The sequence below is a fragment of the Piliocolobus tephrosceles genome, chromosome 11 (genome assembly GCF_002776525.5).
Source record: "Piliocolobus tephrosceles isolate RC106 chromosome 11, ASM277652v3, whole genome shotgun sequence".
Lineage (NCBI taxonomy): Eukaryota > Metazoa > Chordata > Mammalia > Primates > Cercopithecidae > Piliocolobus > Piliocolobus tephrosceles.
In genome coordinates, this window is record NC_045444.1 from 45,096,424 (window position 1) to 45,120,027 (window position 23,604).

General features: G+C 34.8%; 1 protein-coding gene across 23 annotated transcripts in view; it reads right to left on the reverse strand.

The window, feature by feature from the left end:
* BAZ2B (bromodomain adjacent to zinc finger domain 2B) overlaps positions 1 to 23,604 on the reverse strand; it is a 430,125-nt gene that overhangs the window by 65,697 nt on the left and 340,824 nt on the right. For all 23 annotated transcript variants that reach the window (XR_003309384.2, XR_003309383.2, XM_026454040.2 and 20 more), the window contains 5 exons: positions 11,367 to 11,507; positions 8,521 to 8,775; positions 7,320 to 7,534; positions 5,781 to 5,855; positions 4,736 to 4,979 (listed from right to left, as the gene is read on the reverse strand). Coding sequence is in view for 21 of the 23 variants with exons in the window: in XM_026454040.2 (XP_026309825.1) it covers positions 4,736 to 4,979; positions 5,781 to 5,855; positions 7,320 to 7,534; positions 8,521 to 8,775; positions 11,367 to 11,507 (930 nt within the window). In the remaining 2 variants the exon portion in view is untranslated. The remainder of the gene's footprint in view (positions 1 to 4,735; positions 4,980 to 5,780; positions 5,856 to 7,319; positions 7,535 to 8,520; positions 8,776 to 11,366; positions 11,508 to 23,604) is intronic.

The window sequence follows — 23,604 nt, forward strand, 5'->3', positions numbered from 1 at the left end:
CAAAATGTGATATATAGATACAATGAAATATCATTCGGCCTTAAAAAATCCTGCCACATGTAACAACATGGGTGAACCTTGAGGACATTATGCAAAGTGAAATAAACCAGTCACAGAAGGTCAAATTCTATATGATTCCAATTATATGAGGTATCTAAAACAGTCAAACTCATAGAACCAGAGAGTAGAATGGTGGTTGCCAGGGGCTGGGAGGAAGGGGAAATTGGAGAGTTACTATTTAATAGGTGTGAAGTTTCAGTTATGCAAGATGAGTAAGTTCTAGAAAGCTGTTGTAGAACCTCATGCCCATAGTTACCAATAGTGTATACAGTATACTTATCAACATTTCTTAAGAGGGTGAATCTCATGTTAAATGTTTTACCAAAATTAAGCAACAAAAAAGAAAAGTTCATTCTAATAATTTTTATCATTCTGGTTTAAAATAAAACATTGGAAAGGAAGACATTACGATGACATTTTGTACTCATGATATTTTTACTTAAGAAAGAGAACCGCATAGCATATTATAAGTTCTACATTCACTCATAAATTTGATTATCATTGGTGTCAACTAGATACTACTTTCACAAATTCCATCGATAAATTCATCTCTCGGCTTTCTTTCACATTCCACTGATAAATTCACCTCTCTAAGCTTTCTTTATTTCTCCAGCATTACTGAATTGATGCAAGAAGGGAAAAGAGTTCTTTCTAGACTTCTTTAGCTAAGTACCCTTAGCATTGAGAGCAGAAGAAATGGTTAGTTGTATGTTGTTTTTTGAGTTCAATTCCACAGCCCTATCTAGCATTCTTTTCTGATAAAAGGTGAACTTCAACCTTTTATACTGTCCATTTTCATGACTTACGGTAGCTTTCCCTAAACTCAAATACATACATACACACACACATCCCTCTATGACCTTGCCTTCTTCCCTTTGACCTACTCTTCAAAGGTAGCTCCTTCACCTTGATTGAAGCCCCTCCAAAATCTTTAGAACTTTATAGCACTGTGCTTTTTAAATTTCTTTTATCTTAAATCCCCTTCTCTCATTTTACTGACTCTTTTCTTTCCATCAAAAATCATCTCAAGTCTTTAACATCTGAAAAATCCTTGGCTCCTTCTCCTCTCTAGGAACTCCCTGTCTTCTGAGACACAATGCTTGAAACAGTCATCTTCACTTTCTCACTTTCTATTGTAATCAATCAATTACAGCCTGGTAGGTGTGCTAATCCCTCTAAAAAAACTGTGTTGACACTGGTTACCAGTGACCTCTATGTTGCCAAATTCAATCAACATTTTAGGTCCACATCACACTAGCCTCTTAGTGCTTTAACATTGTTTATCACTCTCCTTTTTGCAATGTTTGATTTTCTTGATTACTGTTATTATTACATGTGTAGAAAAGACTTAATATATAGCAGGCCTGACTGGTATCCTCTGGAAGGCCTTCTTACAAGGTTCGTCCTTGGCTGGCATATGGGAACTTGGATTTTGGGAGGGTTAAGATGAGCTCTTAACATGGACCTGTACTATTTGCACTAACAATGTGGATTATGCTGAATACCTGCTTTTCTTCAGAGAATCTGATATTTTGGCACATGCTATGCAGAGGGTACCTACACGACCAGCCCCCAGTAAAAACCTGGACACTGAGTCTCTAATGAGCTTCCCTGGTAGATAACATTTCATGCTTGTTGTCATAACTTGTTGCTGAGGGAATTAAGCCTGTCCTGTGTGACTCCGCTGGGAGATGACTCTTGGAAGCTTGTATCTGGTTTCCTCTGGACTTTGCCCATACATTCTTTGCTGATTTTGCTTTGTTTCCTTTTACTGTAGTAATTCATTGCTATAAGCACAAGAATCATCCTAGTGAATCACAGAACCTGAAGGTGGTCTTGGGGACCTCCAACTCATTATAGAAATCTCCAACCTGTCTGCTCTTGCTTCTTGAACAAGGAGCCTTGTGGGCTCCTATTAAATACTGATGATCCCTGAGGTTCCAACCTCAGTCCACTACTCTATTCACTAAACCAATCCCCCCTGCAATCTTACTTACCTCGTGATTTTAAATTATCATCTACGTGATAATAACACCCTGATCTATATTTCTTTTTTTTTTTTTTTTTCCCTGGAGATAAATACAATTTTATTGACAATACTGCTGGGTGTTGAGAATTCATTATGTTTTAACAGATTCAGCTCACTATTTAACATCTACATTTATAGCTTAATCTCACTAGCTCTCATTTTATTAAATCATAAAAATAACCCAACAAAACTAACAACATTATTTCACTTCTGGAAAATAATCATTATCTAATATTTCATATTAAGATTTTGTTTCATAAGAAATATTTCATAAAAATTATTTATTAAATACTATGTAAAATTATACTTCTGCATTATTTGTTTTATCTGACATGTATTTTAATTATATAAGCAATTTGTGTTCCTTATTTAAAACAGGGAATACAAAAAAGAATATGATTTTTAAAAACACCCAGTAGTCCTACCACCTAAACATAGACATGATCAACTCATTTATTGCTTTCAATCATTTTTAATGAATAGACTTTAAAATAGTTGTAACTATATAACTGCATTCTACACTTTATCATTTAGCTTTACATCATTAACATTTCTCCATATTATTACATTCTTTTGAAACATATCGTGTATGGGTGTCAAGTGGTGTACCACACATTACAGAGACTATTATTAACTTTTATGTTAAAATATTTTCCATTATAAACAGGACTCAAATGAATATTTTTGTACCTGAAGATTTTCTACATTTAGGTCAGTTTGCTTAGGGTGATTCACAGAAATGCTCAAAGAGACTGAATTTTTAAAGAACTTCGTTTTCCAAAAGACTATATCTATTTACAGTTGCACTAATGGAGAAGCGTGCAGTTTTCATCTGACTTTTTCATTTCTTTGGCAATTACAATAACAAAAATAAAAGCGTCACATGTACTATCTCACTAACATCTGCAGATTTAGCTCTTTTAGGTGGGTTTAGCAGATATTAACTATCTCCATAAAACAAGAAAATTAAGTTCAGAGAGGTGGAAGGAGGTTACAGTTACACCACAGAGTGGTAGCGCTGAGACCTGGACCAAGTTCTTCCAAGTCCAATCTCCAGGGTCCTTGCCCATTGCACTAAGAGGACCCTTTGGGTCACAGTAACTCAGGATCGTCCATAGTTATTTAATCCTAGCTCTTTCACTTACCCATTGGGTCAAGAGGCAGGTGAGAAAAACGGAGGAAGAAGGGGGGAGGTTACGAAGGAGGAGGAGGAAGAGGTTGGAGGCAGAGGAAAAGGAAGGGAACAAGAAAGTAAGGAGGGAGGGAAAGAAAAAAAGGTTGGAAAATGAGAAGAAATCAATCTACAATGCCTATGGTCAGTATTCAGGCCTCAGATTCCTAAATCTAACTGACTGCTGAGTTTCTATACACAGGTACCTCAAACTCAGCAAGTCCAAAAATAAATCATCATTTCCTGTCTTCAATTACCTGTTCCCTTACCTCCCCCTGCCCCCAATTATGTATTTACTCTCTTCCTGATTTCCCTATTTTGGTTAATGGCAACCATAGCATGAAGTCTTCCAAACCAGATTGCTGGAAATCAATCCTATCACTCTATCAACCTACATGGTTCACCTTCTATCTTCAAGTCCTGCCCATTCTTCCTCCTAAATATTTATTAAATCATTTCCTCCCTCATCCCAACTACCATTGCTCTAGTTTCTACCCCTCACAACTCACCTAAACCATTGCAGTATCTCCTGACTTATCTCTGCACCTCTGATTTTGCCCCACCCTTTTTTCTTTCACATAGCTGCCAGAGTGAGTAACTTAAAAATTAATGCTGACCATGCCATTCTCTGATTATAACCCTTCAGTGGCTTCCTGCCACTAAAAAAGCAAAAGATCCTAGTTCATCATTGTTGCATATGAGACTCCAGTAACACTGAAGCACTTGCAATCCCCTTAAAGCACATTGTGGTTTCCTGTTTCTGTCCCCTTGCTCATGCAATTCTCTCTGCCTGGAACACTCTTCCCTAGACCTTTACCCAGGTTAATGTTCAGCTCAGCTTATAGCCTCAGCTGATGGATCCAGAAACTCTTTGTGGGAGTTTATCACTCAGAAAATCTAAATGCTCTTAAGGTGTATCCGCGTAGCACATTATCAATACCCCTCTCAAAGCAGTTAACACATTATGTTTTCTTTTTGCAAATCCTCCTCAGTGAGACTGTAAATTGAAATGGGACATTCAGTGCCTTATTTGTCTTTGATTAAAAATACCTAGAACTACAGAAATAGTAATTGGTGTTTGAGGAATGCATTATTTTCACTAAACCTGACAACACTTTTAAAGGCATGAAGCGCTGTACAAATGTAACACAGTATGTTAATAGAATGAAACAGAATACCTGAAATTAAAAATCTGCATATCTCTTTGGAGAATTCTCAAGTAATTATATTAAAAAAAACTTTTAAAAATTAAATCTTAGTGTCTTTTATGTATAGACATTCTATGAAATATTTATACAACCATCACAAAAATCTTTATGGGATACAGATTGTAATATTTGGTTTTCAGATGAAGAAACTGAGGCAAGTAAATGTCAAAACTGAATTCAAAGCCAAATCCATTTGACTCCAAATTCTGTTTTTAAAACTATGTTATGCAGTTCTAGTTGTCTTAAAATCAACCTAAATTTGATTACCTCATCTTCACAGATATCAGTCTTTTTTCCTTTTTTGTCTTCTTTATCTTCCTCGTCTTCATCATCTTCATCACCTTGGTCATCACTGTCATCGTCATCATCATCGTCATAATCACTGTCTCCTCCCTTCCTTCTTCGCTTGCGTCCTGGAGTGGGTGTGCCCAAGGGATGCTGCTCTTCTCCAAGATCAGTGCCACTTGAAGTGTCTCTTTTGCCTGTTTTCTTAGCATGAATGATTCTGAGCCTTTAAATATTACGAAAAGTGATGATGGAAAAAAAGACTTCTCAATATACTTTTAAAAGAGCAAAACATGAGTTGTATGCAAAAATACCTTACGGCATTTCTTTTGTGTTAAGCAATATACCAATGTTAAAAAAATCAGAATTAGGAAACTTAAGAAATGTTTCCATAAATTACAGGATGCATTAACTTTCAAGAGTTATTCTGGATATCTCTTTGGGATTAGACTCATTAAAAAAAATGATGAAAACTGAAAAGAAGAATTCTAACAAGGTTGAGTAATAATTTCTGATCCCATACTAACTGACTGAATAAATTTCAATTCAAATTACTACAAAGAAACAAACCTCTTAACATAGGAGTAATTTCTGCATGATATTTTCTGGCAGGAAGATAATTAAGTTTTAATGTTGAATAAGTTTAGTTAGATTCTGTAAAAGCAAATTTTAATTAGAAAGCAATTAAGAAAAAAAAGTTACAGTTCCAAACATTCTATTTGTGATAAAAGCAACTTAATAGCAACCACAATCTTAGAAAATGTAATTGCTTGACTTGTTTAAAAGAAAAAAGAGAAAATGACTTTCTTCTAAGTATGAAGAATATAAGCTCAATGAATCTCATTATATCTTTTGTCCACTGCAAATTCTGCCCCTGAGTTTTATTAATTTTATATCCCATCTAAATTGAGCATTATCTTTTCTTTAGACAATAAAAGTTTAAATTCTATCTTTGCAATTCATATGCTTTACTGGGAATTTGTATAAAAAGAAAACAGTACATTAACTTTAATAAAACAGGACTTACTTGCGGAGTTTACCTTCTACCACCCATTTATCTCTCCTCAAGTTTGACATATAATCAATGTTCTTGTCGATTTCACTGCCAATGCAAGAATTTATTAAAAAATATAAATTAATCAACTTATGCAATGCACTAATTTGATATGCAATAAATTTGATATGTAAATTAATGCATTTTTGAGTAAGTAAAAATGATACAATTGACCTCATGCATATACACGTTCATATATGTATGTGTTTATATATGTATGTACATATGTTGAAAAGTGGTAACTTCTCCAATGGATACAACATTAGTATTAGAAAATTCACTGCGGTTTCTATCTTAAACCAAGAAAGAAACTATGCACCAACTGCCTTAGAAAGACAGCATTCCAAGTTTTGTTGCATGTATTTAAGATGTGATAATTTCCAAAATCAAAGCAGGATACCAGAACACACATGGATATTTACATAAGTGCACATACATACATATGCATATACACTAAGTGTATATGTATAAACAACCAAACAGAAACTAAGAATATTATGATATCTGGTAAAGTCAAATAGGGGTGCTTTTTCTTTCTAAGGTAAAAACCGTAGTGTACCATTTCCACTGAATTTGGATCTATGTGTTTTGAATAAGTGCCACTCAGCATTACTATTTGTTACCATGCTCATGCTTAAATGAACTTATTCTTCCATAAAATTGTAAGATGTGAATATTATTATATTTTTTGGGATGACTGTCAGTGAATAGCAGAAACAAACAAAAATTACACTAATACAATATCATAGCTAAGATAGGCATAGAAAATTTAAAATTTCCACACTCGTAGAAATGCATGACTCTGAATATTTGGATTGATCCTTTTACTAGAAAGGTGAAGGCCTAAAAGTTGTTAAAAATCTGTAAAATAATGAATAACAAGGACACGATGAACATGAATTTGTTCAGAAATCTTGAATACTAGTGTATATGTTGGTATTAATATTTTATTAGTAACAAGTGAGAACTCTTAGTAACTAGAGTGAGAACTCTGACTTTTAAATAAGACCAAGTACTTTAAAAAAAGTATAAATTAATACGTTGATAAATGAATACTCTATGGTTCTATTAGCATACAACAAAATAAAAAGTGGCTACATAATTCTATGAATGGCTACTAAGCATAATCAGGTAGTCATCTGTCCTTAAAAAATGTGAAGGAAAAAAAAAATTCCATATTCTTGTGGTAGTACCACATTCTGGTACCACAGCAAGTAAAAATATAAAAGAAGTTATGTATAAAGAATTAACAAAATTATTAAACAAAACAGGTGACAAAGACCATGTATTACAGACACACAGTATGACCCAAATTTTTTTTCAATACACTACAAAGAAATACATGAAAATATTGTTAGTGGCCATCTCTAAATATTGAGATAAGTACAATTTTAATTTTCTTCTTTGTGCTGGTCTGTAACTTTCCAATTTTCTATAATCAATTTGTATTACTTTGTGATTAGAAAAATTCAAAATGGAAAAAAACATGGAAAAGCCTGAGCATATGCTTACCTGACCACACTCTTGCTGCATGCCAGTTCATTGATCAGGAAAGCCAGGACTGAAGCTTTCTGTGCCGGAGTATGAGCCTGAAAAGCTTTGGTCTTCAGACTTTCAGTAAGCTCAGTTTGTCCACAGTGGGCTTCCATAAATATCTGTAAAATCTCGGAAACATTGTCTCGATTCACACCAACATTCAGCAAATGTTCTCCAAGAGCTGTTTTAGCCTATAAAAGTTTGGCATTTTTATCAGTATTGCTCATAACCATTTATACCATAAAAACAGTAAGATTAAAAATCCTCATATTATTTAATTTAGATATTACTGACAAGAGCTTTATTCACTTTCTTTAAATGAAAGAGACACAAAAATAGTCAATAGAAAACAGACAAATATTCAAGTACTTGTATCTTTCTTTTCCCGCTTCAAATCCTTGGTTCCAAGTCAGGCAGGGAGAAGAGTATGCAAATTCATGGGTAGCGAAGTTTTAAATTACCTATCAAGTCTTCCATGACTTTTATAAAGGCAACACTAACCTTTCCCTAGGTTTTATCTGGACATTTTATCAGGAATGACAGAGTGGGGAGGTTAAAAAACAGTACTGCGTTTTCTACCTTTCAGGTGTCATAGGTTTTACTGGCTAGGGAAAATAAATAGGGAAACACCGAGGGAGATAGAAGAAAAACAGGTGCATCTGGGAGGTTCTCTCTCCACAATATTATCTAGAGCAAAGCTCTGTGGAATGTGTACTGTATTTGGAATTAAGATAAATGTGAACTAATTGAGCATCCACTGAGCAGCACAGGGTCTTAACGTGCTGGTCTGTAGGTGCCTTGATTAGCTTCAGTTATTCACAGTGATTGAGAGAGAACAAGGTATAATATCAGAAGGCACATACAAGTTCTAGTTGCCTTATGAATTATGAATTCTGTTGTTGATGAATATTGCTTAAGTATTTCATTAAATTACCTTGGTCTTTGCCTACAGCTAGAGGAAAAAAGAATAACTTGAGAATGGTCTATATTCCTTAAGCTCTATAACCAGGTTTTCTTTGTATGAAGTGTAACCTGACACGAATCTACATTTAACTTTGTGAGACATTATGTGGAAAAATTAGATCAATATACATAACCTTCTGCTAACACGCTAAAGCTATCTACTAATGCACTGACAGTACAAATTTAAAACATTTTATATTTTGTTTTTTTTTACCTTGTATCCTGTTATTAGACCTGGATCACATACAGCAGCTGAGAGGAGCCTCACAAGCAAGTCTTGTACTTCACCCATGCTGTCCCCTATATTTAGCAATCCCTCTTGAAGAACACTCAGGTTTGGAACATCAATATTCACATCAAAGCCCAAAACTTTACCAAAGTTTCGTAAGAACTGCACCACCATGAGACAGTCTGAAAATGTACTTCCAGAGAGAACAAGTCCTGGAATACGAGGCAACTCTGGCAAAGGCTGAAAATAAAATAAAATATAAATAAAAGAAAAATAGCTTAATTTTCTAAAAGCCATGATTTCATATCTTCTAAAGTAAAATAAGCTGCTACCTTTTTTTTCCCTCTTGTATTGTACCAGTAGCTTCCTTTGGGATGCTAAATTCTCTGGGGGCATTTCTGTAACCCCCATGGAACTAAGCATAGTGTCTTGAAGTATCATCATACAAGTAAGCAACCATTAATAAATTTTGGTTGAACTCAATTATGAACTTAGATCTTTGCAAAAGAGACATTAATTTTAATCAGTTTGCATATTCAATCAACTGACATATCCATATTAACAAAAACATGGATTATATAACTAGAGCAAAAATTAAATAAAATATAAACATTTTGTAAGTACTTAACCATGGACATACTTACAGGGGCATGTGTACCAATTTCTTCTAATGATGATGACATTTAAAAATCATACTTTTTTTGTAGCTTAGAAACTAACAGCATGCATCTGTGGGCTCTATGGTTGGAGAAAGTGGTATCATCTATGGCTAATGAATGCAGATAAATAACTAGGTCCACATAACTAGAATCCATGACCCTGTACATAAACCCAGTTATAATGCAACTAAAGGTCTTTAGGTTTCCCTGTATTTAGGCAAGTATTAGCTTCAGTATTAAAATTAGCTATCTCTGTTGCTATTTCTCAAATATGCTCACATATTAACATTTTAATGACTTAATTGCAGTATCAGTTGTCATCAATATTTTAAAAATTCAATAAATAGGTAATCTAAATTAAAAACATTTTGCCCATTAATGAGAGCCTTAAAAAGTACTTTATATTTTAATTGGAAAAAAAGTGACATAAATATTTCTATTTAACTGAGTTGGTCCTTGTTCAAAAATATTTCTCCACCCTGCATTTATTGAGGTAACCAGTTGAGACTTTTTCTGTTAATACTGTGTGGAAACACAAAACTATAGATAATAGCTCATCTCATACAAATATTTTATATTCTTCTTGAAAACCAGTGAATTCTCATTCTCCCTTTTTCTTGAACCACATGAAACATACACATTTCTAGGTAATTCTGAAAATGTATATAACAAAGCTGAGCTAATAAAATATGGCTTAAAATGAATTACATATTTGATATAGTACATATGAATTTAAATGAAAATAAAAGATACAAGAAAATGAAGCTCACTTAGGATTTAAAAAGCTTGATCACTATGAGCTTATTAAATGTGTTAACTAATTTATATACCCATTTGCCGCTTAGGAAAATTTAAACATTCAAATGACTAAAACTAGTAAGTACACTCTCATTTTTATTTAGAAGCATTTATGCTAAGTAAACAAATAGCATATTAATATAGTTCAATCCATTTTAGTGTACTAAAAGTTGGCTTTAAGCACTTTAGAAAAGAGCTTACATAAATCAAGAGATAACCATTATTTGTATATCATTTGAATATTGCTTATAAGTAAATATATATCCTACTAAGGAAGTATAATAATATAGAGATGAAATGCATTATTGATATTTTTCTATAAGTACCATCTTCTTAACTATAGTCAAAACATAATTGATTTTTACTCAAAAATATATGAAATTATGCTGGTTGCCAAGTTTACACCAATCTTTCTAAATTTATATTTTTATGTATTTCAGCAACATTACACATCTGTGAAGCACTATGGAAGACAAAACACATATGAGGTGCTTTGGTTGGACACAGTTTCTTGGCTTTCAGGATGATAAACAGTATAGGCTCTGGAGTTTAACAAACCGGAGTTTGAATCCAAATTGCCATTTATTAGTTGTGTAATCTTGGGCAAGTTCCTTAACCTCTTTGTGTCTCAGTTTTCTCATATGTGAATGGGAAGAAATACTAACTCCACAGGATTATGTTGAAGATTAAATAAGAAAATTCAAATATGTGCTTAGCATAGTCCTAGCATGCAGTAGACATGTTCAATAAAGGTTTGTCACCTAAAGCACTGAAGGAGGTCATAGATTATAAATCCTAATTTACTTAAATATCTATATGGGTGTAGGGAGGAGTTAAGATTTTTCTGTGCCTGGAATCCCAGCACTTTGGGAGGCTGAGGTGGTTAGATCACTTGAGCCCAAGAGTTCAAGACCAGCCTGGGCAACATAAGAGCCTGTCTCTACAAAAAATTAAAACAACAAAAACCCAAAAAAACTAGCCAAGAATGGTGGCAAGCGCCTGTGGTCCCAGCAACTCAGAAGACTGAGATGAGAGGGCCACCTGAGGCTGGGAATGAGAAGTTGAGGCTTCAGTGAGCTATAATCCTGCCACTGCCCTCCCTCCAGCCTAAATGACAGAGTAAGACCCTGTCTGAAAACAACCAGCCAACCAACCAAACAAACAAACAAAAAAACTGCAATTACCAGCACAAGAGCTCCGGAGAGGTTTACTGGTAGCTATCTAGGAAAGGCAAATTGACCTAGAGTTGGAAATGTACTGCTATAGTTAAAAATGAAAGGCTTTCACAATAGCAGCTCTGGCAAAGAAATCAGGTAAGAAAACTGGAAAAATTAAACTTATAAATGGAAATGGTATACATGACGTATAAATTACCTTTTGGTCTGCTAAGCACATGTCTTCATTAGGCTTCTTTAGTTCCTTTGCCATTTCTAATTCTAATCTTCGTTGCTCTAGTTTACGCTCTTTATTTAATCTTTTCTCATCACGTTTTTCTTGCTTCAACCGTTCTTTTTCCTTAAAAAGAAAATCATGTACACATATTCTTCTTAATCATTATATATGTTGGAATAAAGTTAGAATTATGTAGCAACAATGAATTATTTTGCTTTTCATTAATCTTACTCTCTAATTTTCAAAATAATCTTATGACTGTATATATTTAATATCAATATTAGATGCAACCTAGGCTATTTTGTTACTCAAAATTTGTTCAATCATTTGCCAAGTTATAAGAATAAAATACCTATTAATAAAAGCAGGTACATAAAATGCACATGGGCAACTACATATCTTATTAAATAGTTATTAGTACAAATTTTAGTGTGGCTCCAGGAAGCATATGATTTACAGTAGGAAAATGGAAGTACACGTTTGAATGTGCAAAAGCAGTTCTTTCAAAGTGAATTAGCTAGTCTTAAGATAGCACCTGTGATGAAAGAAAAATATTATTCACCACCATAAACAATACTTAATAGAATGTAAAATCAGTTCTGAAGGCAATGTCAAAAGCATTAAGAATGTTTTGGTAATGGCAACAATATGGAAATAACTGACTTGTCTCTCTGTTGCAGGGAATGACTTTTTGTTGGAGGAAGTGATTTTCTATTATAATACCATTATCATTACTTTTTCATCCTATCTCAAATACAGCTCTCATTTATTTAGAGGAGAAATAACAGTAGAATCATCAGTCAATTCTAACCTACTACTGCACATGTGCCACACATTGCTAATTGGTTTACTTTTGTAAGGCTCATTATATCTCTTCCTTGATTAAAAGTCTTTCGATTTTCCTTTTTTTTTTTGAGACGGAGGCTCGGTCTATTGCCCAGACTAGATGCTGGAGTGCAGTGGGGCGATCTCGGCTCACTGCAACCTCTGCCTCCTGGGTTCACGCCATTCTCCTGCCTCAGCCTCCCAAGTAGCTGGGACTACCGGTGCCTGCCACCATGCCCGGTTAATTTTTTGTATTTTTTAGTAGAGACGGGGTTTCACCGTGTTAGCCAGGATTGGTCTCGATCTCCTGACCTTGTGGTGCAGCCACCTCAGCCTCCCAAAGTGCTGGGATTACAGGTGTGAGTCACCGCGCCTGGCCAAATCTTTCGATTTTCTATCAAAATAAGGTCTAAGTCCTTACTTTTGAATTCCGGACTCTTCTTTTCTAACCTTATCTCTTGTATTTTTTTGTGTGTAGGTTTAGAATTTCCTATTCCTGATGAACGTTTATTTCCTTAGCTGCTTATATTGGTTCACTCCAATCAAGAAGTTCATTTTTCCCATCTTGCATATTTAAATCTTAAACACTACCAATTTCTATTACATTTCATAGCTCCTAACTCTGATTTTAACACAGCACTCATTGCTTTCTGTACTATATTACTATTTTTGTCCATATTCTAATCATCTCCATTTCGATTATCATGGGTAAGTGAGCACCCTGACTGCTGCTGGAGGGAATGGCCAAGAGGGAGAAAGAGCTGAGTGGGGAAGAACAAGGGACCAGAGAGTAGAGAAAAGTACAGTGTGTCTGAAAAATTGCTAGCAGTTTCAAAACTGGAGTGTAGGTTGTGAGTTGAATAGTTGCTGAATATTATGATAGTCAGAGGGCCAGATCATAAGGGACTTCTTATATGACATGCACAAGTTACTGTTCATTTTTATACTGCCTCTGAATTTCTGGGTTATTGATTCATGCAGACATTCTGGGAGGACAAACTATAAGGAAGCTTATGAGACTGTTGACACCAGCAAAGTACTATAATTAATTTTACCAATTACAAACCAAAAAGCAGTTTGAGGTTTTGATTTTCAAATCAAATTATTAGTACTATTATTACTAGCCCTTACAAAAGGGCAGCAGAGTCACTGGTAGAGTAATTTTCTTCCCCTAGAATTGAAATTTCGATTCTTAAACACATGAACTGTTGCTCTAATAACTTTTCAAAGAAGGGAAGATTTAAGTTTTTGGTTCCTCACCAGAGTAATGAATTAGGATCACTAATAGAAGAAAGCATATTAAATATCTCTTACTGATTTGAAAGTAGATACTGTAAAATTTTCTGCTGCACTCATACACCACGTGATGTTTGTCAATAAAGAATTGCATGTACTACAGTGTCTATGCCACATACCCCAGATGTGTAGCAGTCTATACCATCTAAGGTTTGGGTACGTCACTCTGTGATGTCTGCACAATAATGAAATTGATTAATGACACTCTTCTCAGAATGTATTGTCATCATTAAGTGATACACAGCTTTACATAGAGCTAACTCAGATCTCTTAATGATGTCCATAACAGCAATTATAAACATAATAATTGAGACTACTAGTTACTAGTTGTTAAAAATGGTTACTATTGCTTTTTAAAAAGTGTGACACTGATGCTCTTTTCACTGTGTCAACTTCCCACTGCTAGCAATCTTGGAGGTACATACATACTCAATAGACACACGGGCAACAAGCTAGAGTGCATGGAATGCCATAAGTATGGATTATATGCTTGGAGTATCAATTTTAGCTGGTGATATGCAATACCTTTTTCCAACTGAAAAAGTATAATATGGAATAGAATGCAAAAGTCACATCGATATTTATGATAAAATGGAGATTTCCAAAAAAATTATAGAAATCGGTGTGACCTTTATCAGTTAAAGACAAGCATTTATTACTGTCTACTATTAGGCATACTTTAATGGAAATGTGGAGTCTCTCAATTCAGTATGAATTGTATAGAACTAATATAAATTCTGTGGTTATGGTACAAGATTACTCTCAAAGAGCCAGAGCTTCCAAGGTCCCCTCAATCACCAACTAATATTTATAATGACATATAAAGCCAGTCACAGTCTAGCCCCACACAAGTGCTAGTCTCACATCTCACAATTCACAGTGGATTTCCCATGTTCCGGCCACACTGTGTGACACACCTGTGTGGAGAAGACAGCGTAGCTCCTTTGAAGTTACTGCTTGGATGAATAATGATGATGAAGCAACAACAAAGCCAAGAGGGGCATGTACACAAGGTTAAAATGGCTAATACACGTACCCCACCCCCAGGTCTTGTTTAGTCACAGTACTGTACCTCTGTATATGCCATTCCTACTGTCTAGAATGCCTAGTTCCTTCACAAGAAGTCTGTATAAAGTCTGTTTTTTTTTTTTAAATTTTTAAATAGTTCCCACTTTTTAAAATCGTTCCCACAACTACTTTAGACATAGTAGTACTTTTTGTTTTTGAGCTTCCATATAACTTATTACAGCATTTGTTGCACTGTGTAGCAATTATTTCTTTAAAGCTGATCTCTCTCACTCAAGTATAAGCCTCTTCTAGAGGGCAGAGGAACTTATTCACCTTTTCTTCATGGACCTATTCAATTCCCCCCAGACACCTGGAAAAAGTTTTTAATTATTTTATCTTTCTCTTTGACTCTTGAGCCTGTATCAGTCCAACTTTCCTCCGCCACTGGTCTTCATAGTCTAAGTATTGTTCTTACTTATTACAGTAGTGACATGACTGTAATAGATACGTTTGATATGCCATGGCATATAAAAATTATTTGAGCATTTATAAATTTGCTGAATGATTAATTCTTCAAATGATACAAACTAAAATTATGGTAACATTTTGAACTGGTTATTAAATGAATTCAATAGGCAATTTCTTCTTCACTTTTAATATTTTACTCTGTGGGCAAACATAATTGCTATCTTCCCTTTTCAATTAAGAGTATTTAGAAACCTTGAATCCAAAAGTGGAATTAAATACATTTATTAAGAATATTTAGGTTACATTTAGAAATTTAAAAATTATCTAAAGCATATTTTTCTAACATCTACTTCAACATTAATTTCTTAGCCATATAGCATGTACTGTGATTTGATATGCTTGCAAATAGATACCCCTCCCATAAAAATTAAACAGATCTATTACCCAATAATTTTGCCAAAAGCTAAAGTTTAAAGTGGCAGTGCTACTTAGGCCAAAAATTAAGGCATGTAAATTTGTATAGTACCCTTGCTCCTAGCAAAAGAGTAATCTATTTATCTACTTTTTACTGTAGCCTTTTCTTGACAAACTAAGCTGCCTTATTATGAACCTATATCTAATTTCTATAATATTATATTTTGTTGCTTTGCCAAATAATAGGATTTAACAATGGAATTTTGTGATTTTCCAAGGTCAGTTCCTAACAGACCTCTGATTTGCCAGAGATAAGACATATTAAACCTATCCTAATATGAAAAGAAAGTTAAAACATATTTTATGTTAATATTGGTAAAACCGCAGGACAGTAACTTAGACCGTCTACCAATGACTATAAAATGTAGCTCTAGATTTTAGATTAACTATAAAGAATTCCAAGTGAGGGGTTCGGTGGCTCACACCTGTAATCTCAGCACTTAGGGAGGCCGAGGCGGGTGCATCACCTGAGGTCCGGAGTTTGAGATCAGCCTGGCCAACACGGTGAAATCCTGTCTCTACTAAAAATACAAAAATTAGCTGGGCGTGGTCATGGGTGCCTGTAATCCCAGCTGCTTGGGAGGCTGAGACAGAAGAATTGCTTGAACTTGGGAGGTGGAGGTTCCAGTGAGCCGAGACTGCACTGCTGCACTCCAGCCTGGGCAACAAATAGTGAAACTCTATCTCAAAGTAATAATAATAATAATAATAATAATAATTATTATTATTATTATTACAAGCAAAGCAGCATGCATCATCCTAATTTTTTTTCTTTTTCCCTCTATCCCCACCCAGTTTTCCAGATACAGAAATTCTTGAAATAAATATGGGCTCTTGGGTTATAAGTCATTTATAACAAAATATCTTTTTTATCATCCTAATTATATATTCTATGAAGAAATATAATATTATATAATGGGATCTTTTTGTATCAAAATCTTACTAATATCTTAGTTAAGAAGTCAGTCAAAATTTCATTTCAAAGTTGAAACATCTGTTGATAGCAAATGCATTAAATTTAGATTATCCTAAACAGTCTAGTTTAACATAGGGTGAAAATTTAAAAATCAATTTTTTATCTACATGAAAAGATGATTTTAGGGACTCTAAAACATAAATCAAAGGATTTCCACAATTCAATAGCACAATAACAAATACAAGAATAAATTTATTCTATTTTAGAATAATTTAAGTTAAAAATCCAAACAATAAATGTAGTAGAATGGCCCATTAGTGTGAAGTTTATAACTTATAGATTGCAAAACAGGCCACTTTGAAGAGATCATGTTGCACAGAGACTTATGGTTTTTGCATTTGATGATTCCACTGGGTCTCCTAGGTGTTTGTTCTGGGCATAATCAGAAGAAAACATTTCATTTGACAGCAACCTGTACTCAAATTTAAAAGACAAAAATATAGTTTAAGAGACACAGGTTTACCTCAGGGTACAGGAAGGATAAAAGTGTAAATAAGATTAATAACACAAGCTATTTATAGATGACAGATGTAAAGAACAAAAATGACACTGCTTTATGGGCCAATATTGACTGTGAGTATTTCAGGTAATTTTCTTAAAAAGGCCTATTATTTTTACATTTTAATTTATATTTATAAATTATAAAAATTAAAGGAAAAAAACCTGAAGCACATGATCCCAGAAACCCTAAAGATACTTCTTATACTTTATAGATACAAAATACTTAAAAAGAATAAAACTTTCCACTTATCACATGTTCTTACAAAAGTATTACATGAAAAATTCTGTACTTATTTATTTGTATTTTTTCCCATCACCTTGGGCATTTATCATTTCTTTGTGTTACAAACATTCCAATTATACTCTTTTAGTTATTTTAAAATATACAATGAATCACTGTTGACTGTAATCACCTTGTTGTGCTATCAAATACTAGATCTTATTAATTTTATCTAATATATTCTTGTACCCATTAACCATTCTCACTTCCCCCCACACCCACTACCCTTCCCAGCCTCTGGTAACCATCATTCTACTCTTTATATTCCTGCATTCATTGTTTGTTTGTTTGTTTTTGAGACAGAGTCGTGCTCTGTCACCCAGGCTGGAGTGCAGTGGCACGATCTTGGCTCACTGTAACCTCCACCTCTCGGGTTCAAGTGATTCTCCTGCCTCAGTCTCCCAAGTAGCTGGGGCTACAGGAGTCTGCCACCATGTCCGGCTAATTTTTGTATTTTTTAGTAGAGATGGGGTTTTGCCATCTTGGCTAGGCTGGTCTTGAACTCCTGACCTCATGATTCACCCACCTTGGCCTCCCAAAGTACTGGGAATACAGGCGTGAGCCACTGTGCCCGGCCATATTCATTGTTTTAATTTTTAGCTCCCACAAACATGTGAATTTTGTTTTTCCTTGCCTGGCTTCTTCTACTTAACATAATGACCTCTAGTTCCATCTGTGTTGTTGAAAATGACAGGATTTCATTCTTTTCTTTTGGCTGAATAGTACTCCATTGTGTATATGTGCCATATTTTCTTTATCCACTCAACTGTTGATGGACACAGGTTGCTTCCAAATCTTGGCTATTGTGAACAGTGCTACAATAAACATGGGAGTACAGGTTATCTCTTTGATATACTCATTTCCTTTCTTTTGGGTATATACCTAGGAGTGGGATTGCTGGATCATATGGTAGTTCCATTTTGAGTTTTCTGAGGAACCTCTATACTGTTTTCCATAGTGGCTATACTTATTTACAGTCCCACCAACAGCATATGAAGGTTCTCTTTTCTCCACATGCTTGCCAGTATTCGTCATTGCCTGTCTTCTGTATAAAAGCCACTTTCACTAGGGTGAGATGATGTCTCATTATAGTTTTCATATCCTTTTCTTGATGATCAGTGATGTTGAGCATCTTTTCATATACCCCCTTGCCATTTGTATGCGTTCTTTTGAAAGATGTCTATTCAGATCTTTTGCCCACTTTTAACTTGGATTATCAGATTTTTTCCTATTGAGTTGTTTGAGCTCCTTACATATTCTGGTTTTTCTGTACTTACTTTAGATAAACTATCTTAAAAATTATGTAGGATAGCTACTATTACATAAATGTCTCCTAAATTAAAATTGACATTGTTAATAATTCTTGAGTTACAGATTTTAATAAGTACAAAAACAACTCTTTCCAAAGTCTACTTTTTTACATGACATTTAACATTCCACTGATTTTTTTTTTTTTTTTTTTTTTTCAGACAGAGTCTCACTCCGTTGCCCACACTGGAATGCCGTGGTGCAATCTTGGCTCACTGCAACCTCTGCCTCCTGGGTTCAAGCAATTCTCCTGCCTCAGCCTCCCAAGTAGCTGGGACTACAAGTACACGCTGTCATGCCCAGCTAATTTTTTGTATTTTAGTAAAGATGGGGTTTCACCATGTTGCCTAGGCTGGTCTTGAACTCCTGAGCTCAGGCAATCTGCCCACCTAGGCCTACCAAAGTGCTGGGATTACAGGTGTGAGCCACCACACCCAGCCCCTGAATTTTTAAAATTTAATTAAAAAAATTTTTTTATCTTTCCTATGGTGCTAAACGTTAAATTGTTTATATAGAATAATTTAATATTTGTTTATAAAGGCAATTTAATTTTAAAATTGAAATAAAGTATATTTGCATAAGTATTGTTTAAGTATATTTACTATTTTGTCAACTAAAAATGTGTTTGCTTAAAAACTGTCTACATGTGCAATTTTGCTTTTTTTGTTTTTAATAAATAATGACTGGTGTAAATATATAATTATGAAATATTCTTTATTACTTGAATCATTCATTATGCATTCTTTTTTCTGCTTTCTAATTGTTTATTACATGACTTCTGAAACCTGAAACTTTCTTCCATTTTATGGCTTTGTCTCCTAAAGTGCCGACATAGTCACTCTGTGATAGACACACGTTTAACAACTTTTTGCAGTTTATTGATCACTGGGGAGACATGCAGAAGATTTTGTTAAAATTACTACGGTTGATTATTCAGTTAATATGAGTAAATTGATTATAAATTTGTGACTGGTATAGTTTGAAGTTTTCATAATGGAAACTGAAGATTTTGAGTTAAATGTTACTTTCTCATGTTGCTTAAACCAACCTTGTTTCTAGGGATTAGTAATAATGAAAGCAGATATATTTCATATTAAATTATATTAGAAAATAAGCTTTTTGTATTCATGAGGCTAAAGACTTTCTTACATTATGAAAATATTTATGAACTATGATGATATACTAATGGCCCTTTAACATTAATATAATAATAATGAGATAATTTATATAAATCTGAGAATTTTTTTACAATTATAAATTTATATAATGGAAAAACTATAAAAATTAGATTTCACAACTAGAAAACCAAGAGAAATTTGAGAGTTTTTTAGTGAAAAATGTATTAAAGTAGTACTGAATCCAAAAGATCAGTGTAGTGTATACAAAGAATCATACAAGTGGTGTTTTTGTTACCTCCTTTGATAGGTGTGGGGAGTTTCTTCGAATAATTTCAGGTAATATAGGAAATTTTTAATCAACATGGTGAAAGCAATTTGTTTTTTAAACTTCATTACTCATTAAACACTATTCATAACATTTTCATTTTAATCCTAGTTTTCTTTCTTTACAATAGAATAATTAAAGATTTAAAGGTATTAATATTTATAATCAGGGTTATGCACAAGCCAATTCAGAATTTTGCACTGTTCTTGCCTAAGTATCATTTGGCCTTCATTTTATAATAAAGTTTGTTCTTTAAATAGGTAATAACAGAAAATTATTACAGATTTGGGCTATCAGGAGGTAATGGGTGGCAGAATATAAAGCCACAATGTGCCCATTGTTGACATTCCATGAGTTACATCTTGTGCATGTTAAGTAATAATGAGGAAATGGGCAAGTACATATAGGAATGCTTTGTTAATACTGAGGTTTATGTAAAAGACTGGGCGAAAGTTTTGATCGTTGTTAAAAATAGGTCTTTTATTGTCTAACCACTTATACTGTTCAGTTTTCTCTCTCTGATATGATTACTGCATTTTGAATATTCTTTTTGTTTTTTCCACAGTATCTAGTTTAATCTTGGGCACATATTAGTAGCTTGAAAAATTAACAGTTGATCACAGATCTATGGGCAGCATTCATTAGAGCAGTGGTCCCCATCCTTTTTGGCACCACAGACCAGTTTCATGGAAGACAATTCTTCCACAGACAGAGGGGTGGGGTGGTGGGGAGGATGGTTTCAGGATGAAACTGTTCCACCTCAGATCATCATCATTAGATTCTCATTAGGAGCGTGCAATCTAGATCCCTCACATGTGCAGTTCACAATAGAGTTCACGCTTCTATGAGAATCTGATCCTGCCACTGATCTGGGAGGAGGTGAGGCTCTGGCATCTGGCTTAGGTGGAGGTACTGGTCTGAGGCCCAGGTGACCCCCGCATTAGAGGAACACAATTCAAAATCAAAATGACTGATAAAATTACCCAGTCCATGAGTCCTGTTCATGGGTCTATGGCAGAGGATAACTTTTTTTTTTTTTAAGACAGAGTCTCACTCTGTCACCCAGACTGGAGTACAGTGGTATGATCTCTGCTTATGGCAACCTCTGCCTCCCAGGTTCAAGTGATTCTCCTGCCTCAACCTCCCAAGTAGCTGGGATTACACCAGGCCTGGCTCATTTGTTTTGTGTGTATTTTTAGTAGAGAGGGAGTTTCACTACTCCGTCAGGCTTGTCTTGAACTCCTGACCTCAGGTGATCCTCCTGCGTCGGCCTTCCAGAAGTGTTGGGATTATAGGTGTGAGCTACTGCGCCCAGCCAATAACATTTTAAGAACTCAATTTTATCTATGAAATTATCTGAAACATTCTGATTGAGGATTATTTATGGCATATGTTATTGCATTGTTAAATAATAGTTCCTTGAGTGTTTGACTGTAACAAAAGAACACCATCTAGAGAAAAATAAAATAAAAAGAGTTTTCAATCATACAAAGAGAATTATGTAGAAAACTTAATATACTCAAAATTTAATGATTGTTTTGTACTTAATTTGATTTTTTAGTTCTGCCACAATCACTTTAATTTTACCCTATCCATTCATTCATTTACAATTTTCTAGGCACCTCCTATTTACTTGGTTCTAACTGAGGCACTGGCAATACAATGACATAGACAGACAAGAGTCCTGTCCTCATAGATCTTATATTCTGGGAGGAACTGGGCCCACAAACAATAAGATGAGCGAATGGTGTGGGGTGTAAGAAAAAGCAAAATTAGGTTTCTGGGAAGGCCTTTATTTTGGAGATGGAGTTTTGCTCTTGTTGCCCAGGCTGGAGTGCAATGGCGCAATCTCGGCTCACTGCAACCTCCGCTTCTCAGGTTCAAGGGACTCTCCTGTTGGCAAGGCCTTTTTGAAAAGTTAACATTTGATTGATGATTGAACAACAAATAGGAACCATCTGAATATTTGGTGGAAAAACAGCAATAGCACAGACCATTCATTCAGGAACAATAACAAGACAAAAATGACCAGAATATAGTGCATAAGGGACAAATTGTATGAAGTAAAACTGGAGTGAGAGGCAGAGGTCAGTGGGAAAATGCTATGGTGAGGAGTTTGAACTTTATTGTAATTGCAATGAGAGTCCCCTGGATAGTGTCAGGATATGATCTGACTTACGTTTTGAAAAGATCACTTTGGCTGCTCTGTAGAGAATGCATAGGGAGTGCTGAGGATAGCAATAATGAGAACAGAGAAACCAGGCTCACTCTTTCAGCTATTAGAATTGAAGTAATTACTTTATGTACATATACATTTATTGGCTTTATTTTGGTTCAATATTTTAACACAGTTGCCTTGCCATTTCTTTTCAAAGTACTTACGTTTAATATGTCCAGTCCTATTCATAACTTGTATTGTTCCAATATAGATGGGTTAATTTTCCTTCAGCTCTTCTCTATCAGCTACCTGATTTTAGACTTACAAGTACTTCAGATTTGTGGGTGAGTATTCTGTATTCTACTTCCGCTTCTTTTTGCTCAGGACAAAGGTAGCTAGGAGAGGAAGAGCTGTACCAGGTATCTGGAATCTCTTTCTCAGTTTTATTGGAAGAACTGTAGTGGATTCATTCTATTTAGTCAAGAGTATATCCTTTTCCTCTTGAGAGGTGCTCTTGAGCTTTGATGAATTCTTAGAATATCTAATTTTAATCAGCTTTATTTATCCTGTGGCTACCACCCTCCATTTCACCCAGATCTTCCTCACCTCTCTGCAGCAGCTTCCCCCACTCTCCCCAGGCCCTAGTGGGCAAATATGAAAAACCAGCGGGAGGGTTCACGTCTTTGAGGCCTTTGGGGTGCCTCTTTCACCCGGACGCTCCCTCTCTCAGATGATCTCATTCTTACTATTTTACTGGATCTTCTCTTCTAATGAATCCTAGTATGCCTGAAGATAACGTTCTGGATTATTTTGGTAAGCTTTCCTCCCTGCCAAGAAAAACCAGAATGGCAAGCCCTGGTTCTTTTTATTCCTCCTTATAAAAAAACAAAAAACAAACAAACAAAAAAACACAAAAAACAAAACCCACAATTGGTAGGGAAGAACTTGTCTCTTGAGGGATTTTCTAGGTCTTTTTCCTGAATTACTAATTGCTCCCTCCATTTCCATCTCTCCAGATTGAGGGAATTAGATTCAGTGTTCAGGCTTTTAGTACGTCCCTTTCCCTACTCTTCCCTTCACTGTACTGTTTCCATAACGGAATAGAGAGCAGCCCTGCCAATCCTGGAATACATTACCTCTCTCTTTCCGTGACTGTCATTTTTCAGAGATTATGGTTATAATTCCATGCACAGATGTATAGATTCAATTATTATGTTAGGTATAGTGGGTGTCAATAGGCCTGGGTAATCAAAAGGTTAGGGAAAGACAGCAGGAAAAGTCTTGGAATAAAATTTCCATAACCTTTAGGAAAAGTCACAGAAAGTGACTGCTGTAATATATGTTACATGCTATGTTAAGTCTATGCTAAGAGGTAATCTATGTCAGTAGTTCGCAACCTGGGATGCATCTTGCTAGGCCCATTCTATACATATGTAGTGTCAATGGTTAGGTACTATGTGGTGCCAGGCACTGTTCTAAGAAC